At 43.2% G+C, this 24555-nt stretch overlaps 1 protein-coding gene across 1 annotated transcript in view; it reads left to right on the top strand.

Moving 5' to 3' along the window:
• The first annotated feature begins 2048 nt into the window (after positions 1-2048).
• The window catches only part of LOC134341090 (poly(rC)-binding protein 3-like), a 42937-nt gene continuing 20430 nt past the window's right edge, over positions 2049-24555 (top strand). Inside the window, exons 1-6 of the mRNA XM_063038842.1 lie at positions 2049-2114; positions 2749-2772; positions 2866-2898; positions 2977-3093; positions 3355-3486; positions 7890-8018. Coding sequence (XP_062894912.1) covers positions 2049-2114; positions 2749-2772; positions 2866-2898; positions 2977-3093; positions 3355-3486; positions 7890-8018 — 501 coding nt within the window. The remainder of the gene's footprint in view (positions 2115-2748; positions 2773-2865; positions 2899-2976; positions 3094-3354; positions 3487-7889; positions 8019-24555) is intronic.

The following is a 24555-nucleotide window of genomic DNA, read 5'->3' as shown; positions in this document are numbered from 1 at the left end:
ATGAATGGTAGGGAGGAACAGGACTGGATACAGAGTGAACAGTAATGAATGTTAAAGAATAGGGACCTCCGTGTCCAGAATAGGACATTCTGTGCAGAGGAACAGACAGACCTCATGGTGTAATTATAGGGCATGCACCATGAATGATGAGACCTGTCGTATCTTAATAATTTTTGATCCATGAGTTCTTCTAGGAGTTCAGAAATGAGCAAGAAACTTTGATTTATCGATTCTTCATGACCATTAGTTTTAAAGTTTTAACAAAGATACAGAGTATTTTAAACTCAGTGAAGAAGCAAAAGCAGAGATTCGGTATATATGTAATAACTGTTGAACACCTTATGCCAGTAAGGTAGGGATGAATCATCACATGCTGTGAAAAATTTATGACTTTGTTAACAATTATGTCAGGAAAAAGAAATTAATTCGACTAGTATTTTATAAAAAAGGTATAAAAATGGCTGTGTCCCAAGCCTCCTTTACTCTCTGTAAACACATGACTGTGTCACCACCCATAGCTCCAATCTGCTCATTAAATTTGCTGACCGCATTTCACATTTTGGCTTAATCTCAAATAATAATGAGGCAACCTACAGAGTGGAAGTCATCACAGCGGTATCAAGAAAACAACCTCTCCCTCAGTGTCGCAACAACAAAGGAGCTGGTTGTGTACTGGCTAACCCCTATTGACTTCAATGGATCTGGGATTGAGAGGATGAACAGCTTTAAGTTCCTCAGCATCCACGTGACTAAGGATCTCACGAGGTCTGTACATACCGGTTGTGTGGTGAAAACGGCACGACAGTTGAGGAAGTTTGATATGGACCCCCAAATCCTAAGGACTTTCTACAGGGGCACAACTGAGAGCATCCTGACTGGCTGCATCACTGCCTGGAACGAGGACTGTACCTCCCTTAATCACAAGACTCTGCAGAGAGTGGTGTGGACGGCCCAGTGCATCTGTACATGTGAACTTCCCACTATTCAGGATATTTACAAAGACAGGTGTATAAAAAGGGCCTGAAGGATCATTGGGGACCCCAGACACACCAACCACAAACTGTTCCAATTGCTACCATCCGGGAAATGGTACTGCAACATAAAAGTCAGGACCAACAGTCTCCAGGACAGCTTCTTCCACCAGGCCATCAGACTGATTAATTCACGCTGATGCAATTATATTTCTATGTTATATTGACCATCCTGTTGTACATACTGCTTATTATAAATTACTATAAATTGCACATTGCACATTTAGGCGGAGACGTAATGTAAAGATTTTTACTCCTCATGAATGTGAAGAATGTAAGTAATAAAGTTAATTCAATTCAAAAACTCAACACCTAAGGCACTTCAGTTCACTGTGTAATGAATTAGACTGTATGCAAGAAAAGATTTTCACTGTACCTTTGTTACGTAACTAACCCAAATGTTTGTGAAGATAAAGAGAAAATAATAACCAGTGTTGAAAATTGTACAGAGGTTAATGGAGTTCAGGCAGACAATAAGGTAAAATGAGGATGATGATGTAGCTTGTGAAGTCAAGAATGCATCTTGTACTGGTAGTCTTATAACAGTGGGATAGAAGCAGTTAATTATGTGCTTTCAGATTTTTGTATCTTCCGTCTGATGGGAGAGGGGAGAAGAATGTTGGAGTGAGTGGTGTATTTAATTATGCTTTGCTGAGGTAGAAGTATGGACAGAATGCTTGAGGGTGGAGGAGCGATTGGTTTCATAATGTGCTGATCCATGTCTCCAATTTTATTCAGTGACAGCCAGAGTAGTTACCATAACAAGCTATGATGCGTCCAGACAGAATGTTTTCTGTGGTACATTAACAAAAAATTGGTAAAGATCACAGGTTCATGCTAAGTTCCTATTACCATTCACTCTGACCCAATAACCTGTTTATAGTAGGGGGTGCTGTGGGGATTGAATACCCACGCAGTCAGCAAGACAGTCGCTGAAGAAACTATTTTTTGTCATTGCAGGAACATCTGAGATTTGCTGGAGAGAGCTGCATAATCTACACATTTGGATTCATTGACATGGATCCTGGTGTTGACGGAGGACTCAATGTCAGCCTGACTCTCAGGCTGCTGATGCATGGAAAGGTTTGTGTCCCACCATGGGGGGGGGGGGTTGCGGTTGAGGTGAGGAGGCAGTGTGCTCTGATTCAGCTACGGAAGGCTCAAGAAAGATTGATAGGAATGTTGATGTAATGGAGAACGTGAGGCAGGCTGGGTCTGTCTTCCCTAGATGTAGGAAGCTGAGGGAGTAACTAGGCAGAGATTTATAAAAGCGGGGGGCAGCCATAGCATAGAATATTTGGAGTCATCCCCATAGTAATGGGAGTTTAAAACAAGAAAGAAGTTTAAATGAGATCTAAGGGCAGGTTTTTTCACATATGTATGGAATAAGGAAATTGTAGAAGCAGGTGCAGTAATAACACTTAAAAATTGGACAGGTACATGAACAGGAAAGGTTTAGAAGAAATTCAACATGCCTCTCTGGACCTTTACCAATGCACCAGTGAAAGCATTCTGTCTGGATGCATTATGATTTGTGTACTATAAATTTGACGGGTCAGAGCATGGAATGCCGAAAAATGTGCAAGTTCATTGGTCTTTGAAATTGGGGACACAGATGGACAGCATGGTCTACTTTCAAAGATCATTTTGAGCAAATTTTATCCATTTTACAAAAGAACATCAGCTGAGTGATTTGTCATTTCTGTTCTGTCTGCAGGAAGTGGGAAGTATCATTGGGAAGGTTAGTGGTTGTGTGAAAATTTATTTTCTCTGCCTTTTCTCAGAGTTTTGAACAGTAGATAACTATTTTATGCCTCTCTCTCCCTCACCTCAGAAAGGAGAGACAGTGAAGAAGATGCGAGAGGAGGTAAGGGGCCTGTTTTCCATTCTTGACAGGATCTGTTTTTGTGTTGGTGCTTAATCTGAAATACTTTCTTTCACACAGAGTGGAGCACGAATTAATATCTCTGAGGGCAACTGTCCTGAGCGGATTGTTACTTTGTCTGGACCCACCAGTGCCATCTTCAAAGCGTTCACCATGATCACTCACAAGCTAGAGGAGGTCAGTTTGGTTATTCCTGCAGTCTCTGCAGTTGCGAGTTTGAAGTTTAGGGAGTTTCAAGTGGGAAATCTGTATAATATGATCTGATCTTTATAGTTCTCTCTCTTTTTATCTTTATTTTTCTCTCCCTTCTTGCATTCCTTGTTATATTTTTCTTTCTTTTCATTATCTTTTTCTATTTCCTTTATCTCCCCTGATATCTACTGTCTCTCGGATTGTGTCTCTGGGCTGCCCATTATTAACATTGTATCTGACCCGTAGGATATCACCAGTGGCATGGTGAACAGCACCGCCTCCAGCCAGCCTCCAGTCACACTGCGCATTGTTATCCCAGCTAGTCAGTGTGGATCACTGATCGGGAAAGGGGGATGCAAAATCAAGGAGATCCGTGAGGTGAGTCATGCGATCATGTCAAGGGATGGGGAATGGGCTTCGCCTGGTTTATGATTACAGTTGGCCTCCTTATCCGCAGGGGATTGATTCTGGGACTCCCCACAGTTACCAAAAAAACTGGATGCTCAAGACCCTTATTTAACCGGTCTCAGTGCAGGTGGACTTTGAGACCCGGGAGAACTCCAGACCTTATTTAACTTGTCTCAATGTGGGTGGGCTTTAGGACCTGGGGGAACTGCTGCTGAATCCGCAGTGTTTCTGTTCCGTTGACGGAAAACGATCGCAATTGAAAATAAAGAGGAAATAATAAAGTGATCAGAAAGAGGTGAAACGGCATCGGTCATTGGAAAAGCATTAGGCTATAGTCGGTCAACGATTGTGACCATTTTAAAGGGTAAAGTGAGAATAATGGACCATGTGAAAGGCCCTGCCCCAATGAAAGCTACAATTATTACTAAACAACATAGTGGTTTAATTATTGAAATACATGTTTCTTAAAGTGTTTTATATGTATAGAAAGGTAAAATATATACTGTATTCTGAGAAAAACGTTTGACTAACTGACGCTAAATAATACTGGACGTACCTGTTATGATTTACGTACAAATCTGACTTAAAGACTGCCTGTACTTTAGATCATCTCTAGACTACTTTTATATTTCATACTTTATTGTTGCCAAACAATTGATACTAGAACGTACAATCATCATAGCAATATTTGATTTTGCGCTTCCCGCTCCCTGGATTACAATTCGATAGTAAATATTAAAAATGTAGATTATAAATCATAAATAGAAAAATAGAAAGTAAGGTAGTGCAAAAAAAGTACAGGTGTCCCCTGCTTTTCGAAGGTTCACTTTATGAAACCTCACTGTTACGAAAGACCTACATTAGTACCCTGTTTTCACTAACAGAAGGTGTTTTCACTGTTACGAAGAAAGGCAGCGTGCGAAAAAAGCAGTGCACGAGAAAAAGACAGCACGCGATAAAAGGCAGCGCGCGCCCCGAGCAGCCGCTCTCCCCCCGGATTTGGAACTGCATTCTAGCTGGCATTGCTTAAACACGTGACTGTGAGCAGCCGTTTGCAAGATGAGTTCTAAGGTATCGGAAAAAGCCTGAAAGAGTTTGTAAGGGTGTTACACTTAGCGTAAAACTAGACATAATTAAGCATCTTGATCATGGTGAATGAAGTACGGACAAAGTGAGTTTGGCTTGTGGAAGCTGACGAAGGTGATGTTGAAGAGGTTTTGGCATCCCATGACCAAGAACTGATAGATGAAGAGTTGATGCAACTGGAAGAGGAAAGGATAACAATCGAAACCAAATGAGTAATGATAAAGTAGGACTTTAATTTTGAAAGAGTACGTAGGTTTAGGGGATATTTGCAGGATGGTTTGAGTGCTTACAAAGAACTGTATGATAGAAAAATGCGCGAGGCTCAGCAGTCAAGCAAGCCTTCTACATCAACCACAGCAGACGACGAACCTCAACCTTTGACATGGAGGTGGGCAGACATAGAAGAAGATGAGCCGCCTGCTCTAATGGAAACAGACGATGACAAGATGACACCCCAGTGTTCCACCACCCCAACACCCAGGCCGCGGACAGATACCGATTCGCCGAGAATGCAGCAGTAGCCAGGAGACACACAGCACATCTTTAAGAAAAGAACCGAAATAAACATACTAATTAATTAGGTGCCAGGTGGCACCTAATTAATTAGCTTGTTTATTTCGGCTTTTTTCTTAAAGATGTGCTGCATGCCTCCCGGCTACAGCTGCACCCTTGCATGCTTCGCGGATTGGTATCGGTTGGTGGCCCAGAGGGTGGGGGCCACTGCACCACCCCAAACTCCGACTCAGCCTAACACACCATCATCAGTGTGCTTGACGCTGTCCCGATTCCCGTAAGTGAAACTACACTGTACATACATTATTTCTACTTTATATCGGCTGTGTATTTTTATGTGTTATTTGGTATGATTTGGCAGCTTCATAGCTTAAAGTTTACTGGAGAGTGCTTGCGCCATGTTTTTGCCAACAGCGCTTGCATGAGATTTTCACTACGGAGAACAGTTCAGTAATTATTGTGGAAAAGTATTTCTACTTTATATAAGCTGTGTATTTATTATATCATTCCTGCTTTTACTATATGTTACTGTTATTTTAGGTTTTATGTGTTATTTAGCATGATTTGGTAGGTTATTTTTGGGTCTGCGAACGCTCACAAATTTTTCCCATATAAATAAATGGTAATTGCTTCTTCACTTTACAACATTCCGGCTTACGAACAGTTTCATAGGAACGCTCTACCTTCAGATGGTGGGGGAAACCTGTACCTTATACAATGGAAATACTACGTAAATAGTTGTATTGCTTAGCAAATAATGACAAGAAAAAAAGTCTGTACATACTCAAACAACAAGTGCTGGAGAGAGAACTTCAGAAGCAGAAGCCTCTGCTTCTGTTTGGTCTGAGAACAGAAGCATTGGTGGAGTTGTGGACAGAGAAGATGGTTGTCAAAGAATTCAGTCGTGTATAAAGACATAAGAACTAGGAACTGAGAAGGCCATCTGACTTTTCAAGCCTTTCAGTAAAATCATGGTTGATCTGAGGGTGGACAGATCAACCTAGGTGCTTTTTCCCCTTACTCTACTGCTATGCAAAAATCTATCTAATTGAATTTTAATTATGTTTATTAAGGTAGCCGTTACTGCTTCTACAGACAGAGAATTCTACGGATTCACTTTTCTCTAAGAAAAGCTGTGTCTCATCTTTGAAGCTATGCACATTAATGGCAGAATGCAGTAAGTCAGACAGCATCCATGGAAATGAATAGTTGACGTTCTGGGTCTAGACCCTTCTTTAAGACTGGAAAGAAAAGGGGAAGATACCAGAATAAAAAGGTTGGGTGAAGGAAGCTAGAAAGTGAATCCAGGTGGATGGAAGAGGGGGAAATCAAGTAAGAAGCTGGGGGCTGACAAATGGAAAAGGCTAAATGAATGGACAAAGGAATCAAGGGAGTGAACCTGTGGAAAGCAGGGGGAGGTAGAGGTGTATTTAATGGTTGGGTCCTGTTGAAACTAATGGAAATTGCTGAGGATGATGTGTTGGATGCAGAGGCTCATGGGCTGTAGGTGAGGACAAAAGGAACACTGTTAAGGTACTGGAAACATTGGGTGGGTGTGGATGTATGGGAAAAGAGGAGATGTGCGTGAGGGCAGCATTAATGGTGGAGGAAAAGAAATCCCCTTCATTGAAGAAGGAGGACATCTTTGATGTCCTAGAAAGGAAAATCTTATACTGGGAACATATACGGAGGGGATGAAGGAACTGAGAAATGTAATATTAGTTTTACTGTAGACAGGGTGGGAGGAGGTAATAATTAGGATTGTTCTGGGAATGGGTAGGTTATAAGATATGATGTTAGAGTTTGTCTCCAAAGATGGAGACAGAGAATGAGGAAAAGCTTTCATAAATCTTTTCTCCCAATTCTTGACACTATATCCCTTACTTCTAGTCCCATCTGCTAGTGGAAACAATTTTCCTGCCTCTATCTTATCTACCGTTATTGATGAGTTGAAAATCGGGACAAAGATATGACAGATGCAGTTAAGTATGAGGTTAAACATAAGAGTAAGGCATTTATTGGTAGGTCTCACAGGAACATATACATTGAAGTAGAGTTTAACATCATTGGGTCTAAAGTGACATGCTTTCATGCAGCAACATCACAGCACATGGATTAAACAACATTGTAAAATGTTTCACATTAATTATACAAGATGGAAAAAACTACAGATCAACACATCAATGCAGAAATTAAACAAAATGGGATATCTTCTGTTAGGAAGTCCATAAGTACCAACACGAGTAGAAAGGCATGAGACTACAGGTGCTAGAACACTGGTGGGACTCAGCAGATTAAGTAGTATGTGTGGTAGGGAAGGAATTATCAGTGTTTCAGATCTAAACCCTCATTTAGCACCATCTTAACTCCACCTCCTATGTTTGAATAGAAAGCTGCTAGCTTTTTCCCAGCATATAAATGTGTAATACTAAAATGCTTGCATTTAAGATGAGAAGGGGTAAGTTCAAAAATGATGCGCTGTAGCGTGCATGCCTGTGCGTGTGTGTGAATGTGTTAGTGGTCACTTTAGTTGCTGCTTCAAACAACATTGTGAACCAAAGGGCCGGTATCTGTGCTGTACTGTTCAGAGTTCTATGTGCAATATTGTTGAATAGATTTATTTTATCAGTACTTGGCATGGCCTCTTTGCTGTGCTGCCTTGTTCTGCGTGCAGAGGTTCATTATCAAGTTTGCAAGTCTTCATTGGCTGGAAGGTCTTTTTTTATGCTGTTCTGCTTCATTTCCTGTGATACCCCCCCTCTCTGTCTCTGCAGTCAACCGGAGCCCAGGTCCAGGTGGCTGGCGATATGCTGCCCAACTCAACTGAAAGAGCCATCACAATTGCTGGGACTCCACCGTCCATCATTGAATGTGCCAAACAGATCTGTGTGGTGATCCTGGAGGTAGGTGAGGGATATTGACAGGGCAGGGATGGCTAGGAGGAACTGGAATCTTTTGTTGAGACAGGATACCTTCCTTGTTGCCCAGATGATTACAGCTGTTCGCTCTCAGGGACCCCAGGTTTAATCCTGTAATGAGAATTATCACTGACATAAATTATAAAATTTGTTTGCAGCTGCAGTAAGGCTGCAAAAAATACTGTGAACTTATAATTAGCTGGTGAACCTACATTAGCTGTGCCTCAGATGGCAAAAAAATGTTACCATTGAAATTAGGAGCCACCCTTAAATTATTTTATCTTCCAACCGTGATTAGAATGATACATAATTATTATTGTTACTATCAAATGAAACTGGAATGATTTTTAACAACCTGAGGGCATTGAATTTTTTTCACAAGGAAAGTCTCACGCTTGGCATCAGGTAGAGATGTTAATGAAATCAAGTGGCAATGAAACATTTTGAAATCTTCACATATCTAATGTACAGAACAGTATTTGGATTGTAAATGGTTTGACCATTTGGCATTGGCTATGTTCTGCTTATATATTTCCTTCTGTCATTTGTAACAGGATACAGGTGTTCAGTGATAATAATGATAAATATTGTAGAAACAATTAATGCTGCAGAAGAGGAATAGAGTCGTGTATTCAGCATGCCAGGCTGCATCTATGGTAAAATGACGTTTCGGGCCAAAACCCTTCTACTGAGTCCCTCCATCATCTTGTGTGTGATGCTGGGATTTCCGGCATCTGCAGACTTGTTAGTGAGATATATTTATGGGTTGTTCAGAAATCTGAGTATGAAAGGGAAGAAGCTGTTCCTAACACATTGTAGATTTTCAGGATCCTGTGTCTCTTCACTAATGATAGTGATGAGAAGAGGGCAAGTCGTAGATATTGAGGGTTCTTAATGATGGATGAAGCCTTCTTGAAACACTGCCTCTTGAAGATTGTGGGGAGGGTTATGGCCGTGATGGAACTGGTTCAGTGTACAAACCTGTGCATCTTCTTATGATCCAGTGCTTCGGAGCTATTGGCAGAGATACAGTCAGGAAGTTCTCTACCTTATGTAGAAATTTGCATGAGTTTTTATTGATATACCAATTTTCCTGTAACTCCTAATGAAATAAGGGCTTTAGGTATGCCTTTCTACTGATCGCATTGAGATGCTGGGGCCAGAAGATATATCAGCTGATCTCAGAGCCTCTGGCTTAGTCTGCCTGTATAACATTTGTATGTTTTACCTTAGGTTTCCCCTCCCATGTCCCAGTGATAGTGGATTCAGTGAGCTAATCTGCTTGATGCATGGGAGAGGGGGGATGGGATGGGCGTACATAAGAATATGAGGAGGAATGGATCAGGATGAGTGTAGATGGGTGGAACATAAGAACTAGGAGCAATGGTCTGCCATTTGGCTCATCAAGCATGCAAGAAAGATAGTGGTTGATCTGTCCATGCCTTCATCTCCAAACATCTGCCTGTTCTACATAAGTATAATTCCTTTGCAATACAAAAATATCTTCAGTGTGTCTAAACTATGTTGAAGGATTTAGCCTTTAATGCTTTCTGGCACATAGAATTCCAAAGATCCACTATTACTCGTAAAAGCACTTTCTCCTCATCTCTGTCCTATATGTACAACCTCAAATATGTGCCTATGACTCTTATTTCTACTCTTAATTATGCCCCTCGCGTTCATATTTTTATATAATTCTATAAGATCCCCTCTGATGTTGCTGGTAGTCAGCATATTCTAGGTGGAATTTCTATCTTTGTTTCTGTTGTGCTTCTTCAGAAACAAGATATATCAGGCTGGACTCATTTTCCACCAAGCAAAAGACTATGAGGTATACAAATGTAACATGCGCTTTGCCAAGTGGCATGATCTCGGGGTGATAACCCCTGGCCGGCCAAACTTTAGCACTCTTGTTTGGGTGGATGCTGCGTGTTGTGTCCCCTGTGTAACACCAGTACCCCGAAATAACATTCAGTCCACAATGTGCGGTTAAACAATTAAGATTTTATATTTAAGTATGGGGTCAGTAGAGAAACAAAAGAAAAGGAAAACAAATAAAAGGTGCCAGTAATCTCATAAACATGTCCAGTGTACAACGGAGCTCACAGATTTCCTTTTGCTGATCCTCCTTAGCTCGTTGTCGACCCCTGGGCTCCTGCCCCGAGCCCAGGCCCAGCGGGTCCAGCAACCGTCTCCTCAAGCCATGTCTTCTCTCTTCATCTTCTTTGCGCCTTCTCCCCCAAGCCCGCGCAAACTAACAGCTTTCACACAGACTGAAAGAATAACATCTATCCCAATTGGTATGTAAATGAATACAAGTCCCGTTATCACTAACTGCTATAGAGAACCACTGTCTCAGCATTTAACAGTACAGAGAAGCCATCTTATTCCCCTTATCAGTAACATTAAAGAAGAAATCCTAACGCAAAGTTACACCTAGAAAAATAAATAAGGGCGGAGGATATGGTGAATTTAGAAATGTGGAAAACCTACAGCACAACACAGGCGCTTCAGCCCTCAAAACTGTGCCGAACATGTACTTGCTTTAGAAATTACATAGGGTTACCCATAGACCTCTTATTTTTCTAAGCTCCATGTACCTATCTAGCAGTCTCTTAAAAGACCCTATCGTTTCCACCTCCACCACCATTGCCGGCAGCCCATTCCATGCACTCACCACTCCCTGAGTAAAAAACTTACCCCTGATATCACCTCTGTACCTACATCCAAGCACCTTAAAACTATGCCTTCTCATGCTAGCAACTTCAGCCCTGGGAAAAAGCGTCTGACTATCCACACGATCAATGCCTCTCATCACCTTGTACATCTCTATCAGGTCACCTCTCATCCTCCGTCACTCCAAGCAGAAAAGGCCAAGTTCACTCAACCTATTCTCATAAGGCATGCTCCCCAATCCGGGCAACATCATTGTAAATCTCTTCGGAATCTTTTCTATGGTTTGCACATCTTTCCTGTAGTGAGGTGACTAGAACTGAGCACAGTACTCCAAGTGGGGTCTGACCAGGGTCCCATAGAGCTGCAACATTACCTCTTGGCTCTTAAACTCAATCCCATGATTGATGAAGGCTAATACATCGTACGCCTTTTAGCCACAAAGTCACCCTGTGCAGCAGCTTCGAGTGTCTTATGGACCCAAAGTTCCCTCTGATCCTCCACACTGCCAGGAGTCTTACCATTAATACTATATCCTGCCATCATATTTGACCTACCAAAATGAAAAACCTCACACTCATCTGGATTGAACTCCATCTGCCACTTCTCAGCCCAGTTTTACATCCTATCAATGACCCGCTGTAACCTCTGACAGCCCTCCACACTGTCCACAACACCCCCAACCTTTGTATCATCAGCAAATTTACTAACTCATCCGTCCACTTCTTTATCCAGGTCATTTATAAAAGTCACGAAGAGAAGAGGTCCTTTAGAACTGATCCCTGAGGCACACCACTGGACACCGACCTCCATGCAGAATATAGTCTGTCTACAACCACTTACCGCCTTCTGTGGGCAAGCCAGTTCTGGTTCCACAGAGCAAGGTCCTATGCCTCCTAACTTTCTCAATAAGCCTTACATGGGGTTAGCAAAAGCCTTGCTGAAATCCATATACGCTACATCTACTGCTCTGCCTTCATCAACATGTTTAGTCACATTCTCAATCAGGCTTGTAAGGCACGACCTGCCTTTGACAAAGCCATGCTGACTATTCCTAATCATATTATACCTCTCCAGATGTTCATAATTCCTGCCCCTCAGGATCTTTTTCATCAGCTTACCAACCACTGAAGTAAGACTCACTGGTCTATAATTTCGTGGGCTATCTCTACTCCCTTTCTTCAATAAGGGAACAATATCTGCGACACTCCAATCCTCTTGAACTTCTCCTGTCCCCATTGATGGTGCAAAGATAATTGTCAAAAGCTCAGCAATCTCCTCCCTTGTCTCCCACAGTAGCCTGGGGTACACCTCGTCTGGTCAATATTCAATAGACAATGGGTGCGGGAGTAGGCCATGCAGCCCTTCGAGCCAGCACCACCATTCACTGTGATCATGGCTGATCATCCACAATCTGTACCCTGTTCGTGCCTTCTCCCCATATCCCTTGACTCCGCTATCATTAAAAGATCTATCTAACTCTTTCTTGAAAGCATCCAGAGAATTGGTCTCTACTGCCCTCTGAGGCAGAGCATACCACATATCCACAACTTTCTGGATGAAAAAGTTTTTCCTCAAATCCCTTCTAAATGGCTTACCCCTTATTCTTAAACTGTGGCCTCTGGATCTGGACTCCCCCAACATCAGGAACATGTTTCCTGCCTTTAGCGTATCCAATCTCTTAATAATCTTATATGTTTCAATCAGATTCCCTCTCATCCTTATAAATTCTAGTGTATACAAGCCCAGTTGCTCAAATCTTTCAACATATGACAGGCCCGCCATCCCGGGAATTAACCTCGTGAGCCTCGGCTGCACTCCCTCAAAAGCAAGAATGTCCTTTCTCAAATTTGGAGACCAAAACTATACACAATACTCCAGGTGGGGTCTCACCAGGGCCCTGTACAACTGCAGAAGGACCTTTTTGTTCCTATACTCAGCTCCCCTTGTTATGAAGGCCAACATGCCATTAGCTTTCTTCACTGCCTGCTATACCTACGTGCTTACACCAAGATCTCATTGTACTTCCCCTTTTCCTAACTTGACACCATTCAAATAGTAATCTGCCTTCCTGTTCTTGTCATCAAAGTGGATAACCTCACATTTATCCGCATTAAACTGCATTTGCCATATATCTGCCCACTCACCCAACCTGTCCAAGACATCCTGTGTTATCTCAACATGCTCCGCACATTTCACACTGTCACCCAGCTTTGTGTCACCTGCAAATTTGCTAATGTTACCTTTAATCCCTTCATCTAAATCATTAATGTATATTGTAAACAGCTACGGTCCCAGCATCGAGCTTTGTGGTACCCCAGTAGTCACCGTCTGCCATTCTGAAAGGGACCCGTTAATCCCTACTCTGTTTCCTGTCTGCCAGCCAATTTACGATCCATGTCAGTTCCCTACCCCCTATACCATGTGCTCTTAATTTTGCCCACTAATCTCCTATGTGGGACTTTATCAAATGTTTTCTGAAAGTCCAGGTACGCTACATCCACTGGCTCTTCGTTGTTCATTTTCATAGTTACATCCTCAAAAAATTCCAGAAGATTTGTCAAGCATGATTTCCCCTTCGTAAATCCATGCTGACTCTGACCGATCCTTCTACTGCTATCCAAATGTGCCACTATTTCATCCTTTATAATTGACTTCAGCATCTTTCCCACCACTGATGTCAGGCTAACTGGTCTATAATTCTCTGTTTTCTCTCTCCCTCCTTTCTTAAAAAGTGGGATAACATTAGCTACCCTCCAGTCCTCAGGAACTGATCCTGAATCTATAGAACATGGAAAATAATTACCAATACTTCCACGATTTCTAGAGCCACCTCCTTAAGTACCCTGGGGTGCAGACCATCAGGCCCTGGGGATTGATCAGCCTTCAGTCCCATCAGTCTATCTAACACCATTTGCTGCCTAATGTGAATCTCCTTCAGTTCCTCCGTTATCCTAGGTCCTCCGGCCACTACTACATCTGGGAGATTGTTTGTGTCTTCCCTAGTGAAGACAGATCCAAAGTGCCTGCTCAACTCGTCTACCATTTCCTTGTTCCCTATAATAAATTCACCCGCTTCTGTCTTCAAGGGCCCAACTTTGGTCTTAACTAATTTTTTTCCCCTTCACATACCTAAAGAAACTTTTACTATCCTCCTCTATATTCTTGGCTAGCTTGCCTTCGTATCTCATCTTTTCTCCCCGTGTTGCCTTTTTAGTTGTCCTCTGTTGCTCTTTAAAAGTTTCCCAGTCCTCTGGCTTCCTGCTCATCTTTGCTATGTTATACTTCTCTTTTATTTTTATATTGTCCTTGACTTCCCTTGTCAGCCACGGTCACCCCTTACTCCCCCTAGGATCTTTCTTCCTCTTTGGAACGAACTGATCCTGTACCTTCCACATTATTCCCAGAAACACTTGCCATTGCTGTTCCACTGTCATCCCTGCTGGAGTATTGTTCCATTGAACTTTGGCCAGCTCCTCCCTCATAGCACCATAGTTCCCTTTGTTCAACTGTAATACTGACACTTCCGATTTTCCCTTCTCCCTCTCAAATTGCAGTTTAAAACTTATCATATTATGATCACTACCTCCTAATGGCTCCTTTACCTCGAGGTCCCTGATCAAATCCAGTTCATTGCACAACACTAAATCCAGAATTGCCTTCTCTCTGGTAGGCTCCAGTACAAGCTGCTCTAAGAATCCATCTTGGAGGCACTCCACGAACTCCCTTTCTTGGGGTCCAGTACCAACCTGATTCCTCCAGTCTACCTGCATGTTAAAATCCCCCATAACAACTGTAGCATTACCTTTGTGACATGCCAATTTTAACTCTTTATTCACCTTGCACCCTACATCCAGGCTACTGTTTAGGGGCATGTAGATAACTCCCATTAGGGTCTTTTTGCCCTCAGAATTTCTCAGTTCTATCCATACTGACTCTACGTCACCTGATTTTATGTCCCCCCTCGCAAGGGACTGAATTTCATTCCTCACCAACAGAGCCACCCCACCCCCTCTGCCCTGGAGACATATCCAACTTGATGCTTTCCAAAAGCTCTAGCACATCCTCTTTCTTAATGTCTGCATGCTCAAGCTTTTCATTTCTCTGGAAGTCATCCCTACATCACCAAGATCCTTTTCCGTAGTGAATTCTCCCTTGGTGCTGGAGGTTTGTTTCGTCAGGGTGTAGGCAAGGAAACCAGGCTCTTCGGCTTGAACCCAGGCCAAAGCCTAATGGTGGTATGGGGAACCACCGGTCTCGTCTGTCACCAAAGGAAATCTGGAACTTCGGCCAGTAATGCACTGCCCCCTTTTCCTTTAACCTCTCCAATCACAGTGATTGGGAACTTCTGTCTCTCGAGAGGTGCATAATACTGGTTTTCCTCAGTTGAGCACCCTGTAGGATCATAGCACAGAGTCACATTAGGGTCTGCCTCTGGCAGAGAGAGTTCAAACGAAGTGGAGTCCAAATTAAGTGCCCACCACTGGGCGGTTGGTTGTTCGCTAGTCCCAGGGTGATAGCCTTGTCTCTGCATAGAATCTGGATTTCCAACGGACAAAGCAAGTCTCACTCTGCTAGATTACACCCCAGACTGGTGGTGACTAAATGAAACCTCACACTGGATCCCCTGGAATTTCACCTGCAGTGGCTGGGTACGTGAATACATACATTCCATACCTTTGAACCTGGAGTGATTGTAGCGTCTGATAGCCGGTATCCCTTTTCCTATACCATCATAAATGCAATTAGAGTTGCGGCATCTTGCAGTATTATATTGGGCTCTTCCTGAGGGGTGGTACTCACAGTAGGAAGCATCCTTCTTCCTGCTGAACATGTTTACCTTTAATGTTAGTTCCCTTCGGGGTTGATGGGGATTCGAAAGCTGGGTCCCAGTAATATGTCAAAGCTCGTCGCATCTGATTTTGGTCATTGTCAGGCCAAAACATATTATTAGTTTTAATCCTGTTGGCTAACTTAGTTGGTAAGCACTTGAGTAGTAGGGCATTAAACTTGGGTTCCCATTACTAAAGGCTTGGTCTCCTGTAAAAGTGCCATAGCAGGGCATAACTCACTCCCAATAGTCTGGTCCCGATTTCCCAGGCTTAGGTTCACATTCAAGTAATTAAGTGATATTTACAGGTTGTTGGAGAGCCCTCTCCTAGGCTTGAATAATCCGGTCTGTCTGTTCATTCTCATTATGGATTCCCACCGGTAACTCCTGATAAGACCATAAGACAAAGGAGCAGAAGTTGGCCATTTGAGTCTGCTCCACCATTTTATCATGAGCTGATCCATTCTCCCATTTAGTCCCACTCCCCCGCCTTCTCACCATAACCTTTGATGCCCTGGCTACTCAGATACCTATCAAGTTTGGTATCTTAATTCTGCCTTCCATTTCCGCCCCTCATCAGATGAGAGAATCATGCAGCAAAGACCAAATAAATCTTGCGGGGGTCGGAGGTCGCATTATACATTTGTATATTACTGCGGACGTACTGAGCAAACTGTGCTGGTTTTTCTTTTCTATCGGGGGCCTGATTCATGATGGTTATCATCTCTTGGGGCTTCCAGTGTGCATACAAGAGTTACTGAGGGCTGTCTGTCCCTCCTTGGCTGCTCATGGACTGGGTAGAATTTGGGTAGGCAGTTGTCTCTGTGGAGCCCTTAACTCTGGGGTTTTATTGGATTCTTCCCTCCCTGTCTGGGAATAATCCCTAGTATTCCCTTACTGGATCTCGGTATATCAAGTCTCCCCTTCCCTGCCGCCGCTGTTTTACCCGAGCAGCCACTGTATCTGAATACTGGGAGGATTGAGGTTCGGAAGCACTGGATGCACTCGGCCTCTGGTAAGGTGGGGGATAAGGTGGGTGCCCAATCCTCATCGTGGTCACTGTCTTTAAACAGGGTCGGTATGCCACATATGGGTTCGGGATCCCATATTGGTCTTAGATCTTGGCGCGCGGCACTGCCGATTTTAAACCTTCCTGTCTGTCCATATCTGCTTTTGCCCGTGTTCTTTGTTTCTCGTTCTCTCTTTCTTCTCCCTTCTACCCATTAGCACTCCACTCCGCCTGCAGTGTCTCCCAGCTCCTGGGAGTCGCTTCTGCCGTACATAGCTCTATCCCTTTATCACATGCATTATTCCTCCAGCTGGCCAGTAAGGTACCATTCCATTTAGTATAGGCCCTACCTTTCTGTTCTTTAATCTGTAATTTCCACTTCTTACTGCAGTTCCTTTCCCAAATTAAATTTACTGCTTGTTTCCCCTGGTGGCCACACTGTTTCTCTAGTTTCTTGTTAGCACTACACTTAACACCCAGTATTTGTTCACATAATAGCTGTATCAGGGGCCTGTCCCATTATTGCCCTTATCAGTTGTTCTTAATTATCAAGTCAAGTCAAGTATATAGCACGCTTAAAAACAACCCACGTTGACCAAAGTGCTGTACAAAGTAAAGCAAGTAGCCAAAATCACAAATACACGAAACACAGACAAACCAACGAGACAAATAGCTTGTAGACACAAAATACACAGCACAAAAGCCTAGGCACGAGCCACGGGTGAGAAATTTAGCCAGCCTGCCTCCGCCTTAATCAATTTCAACTGGCCATATTATCAGGAGGCAGCTGATATGGTCAAATCCGTCAGGTAGCAGTGGCTGCCTCTCCTGACCGGGGTCCCCAGTCCCGATTCTTTCCTTGGGAACAATACAGAATACCCGATGTCACCCGTAGCCTTTAATTCTCACAAAAACTGCTAGCCTATTTTCCATTAATACTCGCAAAAAAAAACAACTCTCTCATACTCTGAACAACAGGAATTCTGCAGATGCTGGAAATTCAAGCAACACACATCAAAGTTGCTGGTGAACGCAGCAGGCCAAGCAGCATCTATAGGAAGAGGCGCAGTCGACGTTTCAGGCCGAGACCCTTCGTCAGGACTCTGCTTGGACTGCTGCGTTCACCAGCAACTTTGATGTGTCTCTCATACTCTGGATGCCTTTCCTCCTTTATCCTGAACTTGTCTTATTAAATACAGAATACCCAATGTCACTCGGAGCTTTTAATTCTCACAAAAACTGCTAGCCTATTTTCCATTAATGCTCGCAAAAAAAAAACAACTCTTACATACTCTGGAGGCCTTTCCTTCTTTATCCTGAACTTGTCTCATTAAGTTTCAACCAGCCATATTTCTGCTGCTAAGGTGAGAATTTTACTGGGCTGCCAGTCTCGTATTAATTACAAATTTCAACCAGCTATATGGTGAGACATGCACAACCCCTTTTCTGAATCATCAAATTTCAACCGGCCATCTCGTGAGACAACCTCTTTTCTGAATCATCAGATTTCAACCGGCCATATCCTGTCACCCGCAGCAATGTAAAAGCGACAACTGCATACCTTAAATTCTGTATCCAAACAGGTCGTCCGATCCCGTTAAGGTACCAATCCCAATGGGCGAGGGGCAAAAATGCTCGGTCGGACACAGGGAGTAGCCAGAGGTAAACTACCTCGGGGCGTCTGCCACTCAATTGTGTTCGATTCATGCTACCTGTCACTTACTCAGCCCAGGGAGACATTCCCTATGTTGGGATCCGAGTCACGGCACAAATGTAAACGTAACTTTGCTGGATCAAATAACGACAGCACAAAAAGATTGTTACTTACCTTGTCAGAAAGGAATGTCCTGTCTAATTTCCGTCAGGTACTAGCTTTTGTCAGAATCAAAAGGTATGAAAAGCCAGAGACATCTTATGTGGATCCGGGCGAACTTTAAACCTTATCTTGCTCCAGCGCTGTGAGACATTATTCAAACACATTGCAGTCACAGACACAGTCAGTACTGAATCCATTCTTTACAGGGATTTGAGAATCCCCCATTCCCTTAAACTTTATACTTTATTGTCACAAACAATTGGTACTAGAATGTACGATCAACACAGCGATATTTGAATCTGCGCTTCACACTCCCTGGGTTACAAATAATAAATATTAAAAATAGTTAAAATGAGTAATGTTACGTACCCCGTAACTGGGTTACCAAACCAGCAGAAGTGGACCACTTAGTTGGAGTCTGGATTACTGGAACTAATAAAGTTTTATTAAAGAAATAAGCAACACAGTACTCTAAACGTAAGGATATAAATGCAACAGGTTAGCAATGAATAAACACACACGTACACAGAACTAGGATAATAGGATTAATCAAGCTCTATCGCAGTCTAGGGGTAAAATGATCAGTCTCAAGTGACACAGAGTTCAGTTCAGTTTAGTTCAGTTCACAGTAATCGCTGTTGTGCCGTTGGGGAGAGAGAGAGAACGAATGCTGATTTTCAAATCGGATTCAACAGATCTTTGATATTCCTCGCAGTTAGCTTTCGGCGCGAGCCTTTTTTAATGTCTTCTGAGGTCACCGACTGTGACCCCTCCGTTCCGGATACAATCGTTCTTCTGCAGTGAACCCGGCACCCAGGCAAGGGTGGACACACACACCAGGTTCCTGCTGATCGTACCGTCTCACCCTGTGCGTCTAAAACTCTCACCAACTTGTGGGGGCACACCGCACTTCCAGGGTCTCGTTATCTCGTGGTGTCGTGGTGTGTCGCTTGCCTTAGCGAACCTGTTCCTTTTATCCCCCGCTGGGGTATCGCCTGTCCATCAAACTTCAAACAGTTCAGGGTTCAAAGCAACCGGTCTCTGACAATACTCGGAACTGTGTCTCCTTTTGTTAATCCCTCTTGTCTCTCTCTTATTAGCATTTTGGATGTTTCCCCCATTTGTTTCTCTCTTATCTCTCTTATCGGCATCTTCTGATAACATGGTCACAGTAAATATTAAAAATTTAAATTATAAGTCAGAAATAGAAAATAGAAAAATGGGAAGAAAGGGAATGTGAAGAAACCGAGAGGCAGGTCCGGATATTTGGAGGGTGCGGCCCAGATCCGGGTCAGGATCTGTTCAGCAGTCTTATCACAGTTGGAAAGAAGCTGTTCCCAAATCTGGCCATACGAGTCTTCAAGTTCCTGAACCTTCTCCCGGAGGGAAGAGGGACAAAAAGTGTGTTGGCTGGGTGGGTCGTGTCCTTGATTATCCTGGCAGCACTTCTCCGACAGCGTGCGGTGTAAAGTGAGTCCAAGGATGGAAAATTGGTTTGTGTGATGTGCTGCACCGTGTTCACAATCTTCTGCAGCTTCTTTCAGTCTTAGACAGGACAACTTCCATACCAGGTTGTGATGCGCCCTAGAAGAATGCTTTCTACGGTGCATCTATAAAAATTAGTGAGGGTTTTAGGGGATAGGCCAAATTTCTATAGTTTTCTCAGGAAATAAAGGCACTGGTGGGCCTTCTTGGCAGTAAACTCTGTTTGGTTGGACCAAGTCAGGTCATTTGTGATATTGTAATAAAGCTTTTGTCCTGTTTCACTAAGTAACTATCAGCTCTAAGTAACCATTCCTGCCCCTGAGCCATCCAAATCTCTGTAATGGCCTCAACATCATACCTCCAAGTACTGATCCATGCTCTAAGCTCATCTGCTTTGTTCATGATTCTTCTTGTATTAAAATAGACACATCTCAAACCATCGGTCTGAATGCATCCCTTCTCTGTCACCTGCCTATCCTCCCTCTTGCCCTGTCTCCAAGCTTTCTCTATGTGTGAGTCAACAGCCCCTTCCTCCACCTCTTCAGTTCAGTTCCTGACCACCCGCCCCCCCCCCCAGAATTCTAGTTTAAACTCTCCCCAGTAGCCTCAGCAAACCTCCCTGCCAGGATATTGGTCCCATTTTCAGATTCAATTGCATCCCGTCCTTTTTGTACGGGTCACACCTGCCCCAAAAGAGGTCCCAATGATCCAGAAATCAGAATGCCTGCTCCCTGCTCCAATCCCTCAGCCACGTATTTATCCTCCACCTCACTCTATTCCTATTCTCACTGTCACGTGGCACGGGGAGTATTCCCGAGATTACAACCTTTGCGGTCCTGCTTCTCAACTTCCTTCCTAACTCCCTGTAGTCTGTCTTCAGGACCTCTTCCCTTTTGCTGCCCATGTCATTGGTATCAATACGTAGCACGACCTCTGGCTGTTCACCTTCCCACTTCAGGATATTGTGGACACGATCAGAAACATCCCGGACTCTGGCACCTGGGAGTCCAACTACCATCTGTGTTTCTTTCCTGCGTCCACAGAATCTCGTGTCTGCCCCCCTAACTATAGAGTCCCCTATTACTACTGCCATCCTCTTCCTTTCCCTGTCCTTCTGAGCCACAGGGCCAGACTCTGTTCCACAGGCACGGCAGCTGTCGCTTCCCCCAGGTAGGCCAAACCACCCCCCCGCCCAACAGTACTCAAGTAGGGAACTTATTGTTAAGGGGTACAGCCACAGGGTTATCTGCCCTTCCCTCACCTGGCTGTTACCCACTTCTCCATTTCCTGAGGCCCCGGTGTGACTACCATCCTATAGCTCCTCTCTGTCACCTCCTCACTCTCCCTGACCAGACGAAAGTACTCGAGCTGCATCTCCAGTTCCCTAACCCACTAAGTTTCTGGTGTTTATTTCTTTGTTTGACTATTAGTAAGAGTATAGGTAGATAGTAAGAGTGCACTCGGGATAAGTGGTGTGTTAAGTAGATGTAGGATATCTGGGAGTCCTACAGTTTCTGTCACACCTTCATCGATAATAACAACAATCCCCTCAATAACCTCCTGACCTGCTGAATTCCTCCAGCATTTATGTGTTCTCCAATATTAAGAATGTATGTTGAATATTTTGTGGGGGGGTGGTGGGAACTTCATGTAGCCAGAAGACATGGTACATATTGGAAACAAAAGGAATGAGTTTCTTAAGAGAGGCTGGAAAACAGGACCTCAAGAGTGGAAAGGGCAGGAACTTGCAGCAGTTGGGGGTTTTGAGCAGCAGCCAATCAGCATTCAGATTATTGGCAAGGAAATCAGATGGGGGAGATCCTAAATAATTTTTTTGTATCTGTATTTACTTGGCAGAGGGAAAGGGTATAAAAATGATACAAAGCACCATTAAATTCATGGATCCTATACAGATTACAGAGGAGGGATTGTTGCTGTCCTCCTGAGGCAAATTTGGGTGGATAAGTCCCCAGACCCTGACATATTGTTCCCTCGGACTTTGTGGGAGCTATGTGCAGAAATTGTTGGTGTCCTGGCTGAGATTTTTAAATCATCCTTAGCGACAGGGGAGGTATCAAAGGTTTGGAAGACAGCCAATGTTGTTTCGCTGTTCAAGAATGGTTCTAAACATAAGCCAGGAAATTTATAGGCCAGTGAGTCTGTCAACAGTAATGGGAAGGTTATAGGAAGGTATTCTGAGCGACTGAATATTTAAGTATTTGGATGGATGTGGATTGATTAGAGTTAGTCAGCATGGCTTTGTGTGTGGTAGGATATGTCCTATGAGTCATGAGTTTCTCAAGGAAGTTACTTGGAAAGAGTTGTCTGTGTGAACTTCCTCAAGAAACTCAAGACTCATAGGACATGTCCTACCACACACAGAGCCATGCTGACTACCCTTAATTAGTGCAAGTCAATAGTAGTTGGCAGCGTAAATGATTTGCATTGACTAGATAGGCTGAGGGTTTGTTTCTGTGCTGTACTCTTCTATGACTAATCTCTGCGTTGCTGCCTTTGCCACACATCAATAGGATAGTAAGGATACGAATTGGATGATTTAGTAGCTAAATGTGTAGCTGAGAAATTGATGCAGAGGGCAGAGCTTCAGATTGCTGGAACATTGGGGTCTCTTCTGGGGAAGATATGACCTATACAAAAAAAGGTTACACCTAAACCCAAGGGAGACCAAAATTCTTAAGGCAGGTTTGCTAGAATTGTTGGAGATGGTTTAAATTAGTTTGGTAAGGAGATGGGAATCAGAGTGATAGGGCAAAGGAATGGTCAGTTTGTATACAAGTGGATGCAGGATGTAGTTAGATTGAAGCTTTATGCTAAATAGTTGGTTCAACAACTGGGAAAAGTAAGGTTAAATTAGAAGGGAAGTACAGTGTAGAAAAGTTTACGAAGGTCTCTGGAATAAATAAAAAGATAAAGGGCGTAGAAAGGAATAAGAATTCCGATATTGTAGGTTGGAAAATTTGCAAGGGTGATGAATTTAAGGCAGAAGGTGTTATATTGAAAGTATACAGAAAAGCATAGATGAGCTTGTAGCACAGTAGAGATTAGCTGAAAGATGATCTCAGTCGGGAGCTTAACATCCAAGGACCCACATTGTACTGAAAGAACAGGTAGGTAGGCAAAGGGGTGGGATGACTCTGTTGGTAAAAATTGAAATTAAATCCTTCAAAAGAGATGACATAGGATTGGACGAGACAGAATCCTTGTATGTAGATTTTAGAAACTGTAAGGGTAATAATCTCTATAGAGGCATCCAAAGAATATCCAGAATATGGGGTACAAATTACAACAAGAAAAGGCATGGAGTTAGTCATGGGACAATTCTTAGTAGTGTGAACAAACAAGAGGGTTTTGCTACCCACATCCAAAGATCCCTTAAAAATGCCGCACAGGTTGTTAAGATTGCGAACAGTGTGTTGACTTTCATTAATCATGGATTGAATTGAAGAGTTGTGAGATTATGTTGCAGCTCTAAACATGGTTAGGTCACACTTGGAATATTATGTTTATTTCTGGTCGATTTATTATAGAGAAGATGTGGAAGGGGGTACAGAGGAGATTTACCAGGATGCTGCTTGCAGTAGAGAGCATGTCTTAAGAAGTTGAGACAGAGCTAGAGTTTTTTCTTTAGAGCAAAAGCAGATGAGAGGTGACTTGATAGTTGTATACAAAATGGTCAGCAGCATAGATCAAGTAGATAGCCAGATACTTTGTCCCTGGGCTTAAATGGCTAATGTGAGGGGCATAATTTTAAGAAAATAGGAGGAATGCATGTCAGAGATGTTCATTATACATGGGTATATATAACACCCTGCAGTTAACAGAGGCAAATAGATAAGGATCATTTAAGAAATTCTTTGATAGGCACATAGATGGAGGGCCAGCTGGCTAGTGGCGCAATGAGATCAGTGCTGGACCTGGGAGCGGAGGTTCCCGGATTCGAAACTCGTCGGGTCCGCTCCCAAGTATGTTTTCCATCTGTGCTGGGTTGAGCATCGAGGTCGCAACTTGACCTTGTAAAATAAAAGTCGTAAAATCTTGTGTTTCTATGATATCATTCTGGAGGAACATTGTATCATTTTTTAATGCATGCATTTCTAAATGACAATAAACGAAGACTGAGTGTCCTCATAATCTGATAATCTAAAAGGGAAAAATACTGTGAAAATGCCTGTGTGAGGAGTGGCACGCCTTGTAAAAGCCAAGAAAAAGACATCATCACAGACGCACATACATAAGCACGTGCACAGACTCGCACGTGTGCAGGCACATGCCCAATAAAAAGAAAAATGGAGGGCTGTATAAGAGAGAAGTGCTCTTAGATTGATCATAGAGTAGGTAAACATCAGGGCTAAAGGGTTTCTACTTTGCTGCAATATTCTATGGTCTCTGTTACAAAAGCCATGGGTTTGGTAAGGGAATCTAAAGAGGGTATGGGTTTGAAGAGAGGAGGGTAGATTTAAAAGGAACCTGCGAGTTAAATTTCCCCATGCATCCCTTTCAGTTAGTCCTGACGAAGGGTCTCGGCCTGAAACGTTGACTGTATCTCTTCTTAGAGATGCTGCCTGGTCTGCTGCGTTCACCAGCGACTTTGATGTGTGTTGCTTGAATTTCCAGCATCTGCAGAATTCCTCGTGTTTGAGATTGCTGAGAGTATCGTGTTTAGGGTTTACAGGGAGAACTGAGTAAA

Source organism: Mobula hypostoma, chromosome Y, assembly GCF_963921235.1.
Source record: "Mobula hypostoma chromosome Y, sMobHyp1.1, whole genome shotgun sequence".
In the NCBI taxonomy this organism is placed as follows: Eukaryota; Metazoa; Chordata; class Chondrichthyes; order Myliobatiformes; family Myliobatidae; genus Mobula; species Mobula hypostoma.
This window is presented reverse-complemented; position numbering and strand designations above follow the sequence as displayed.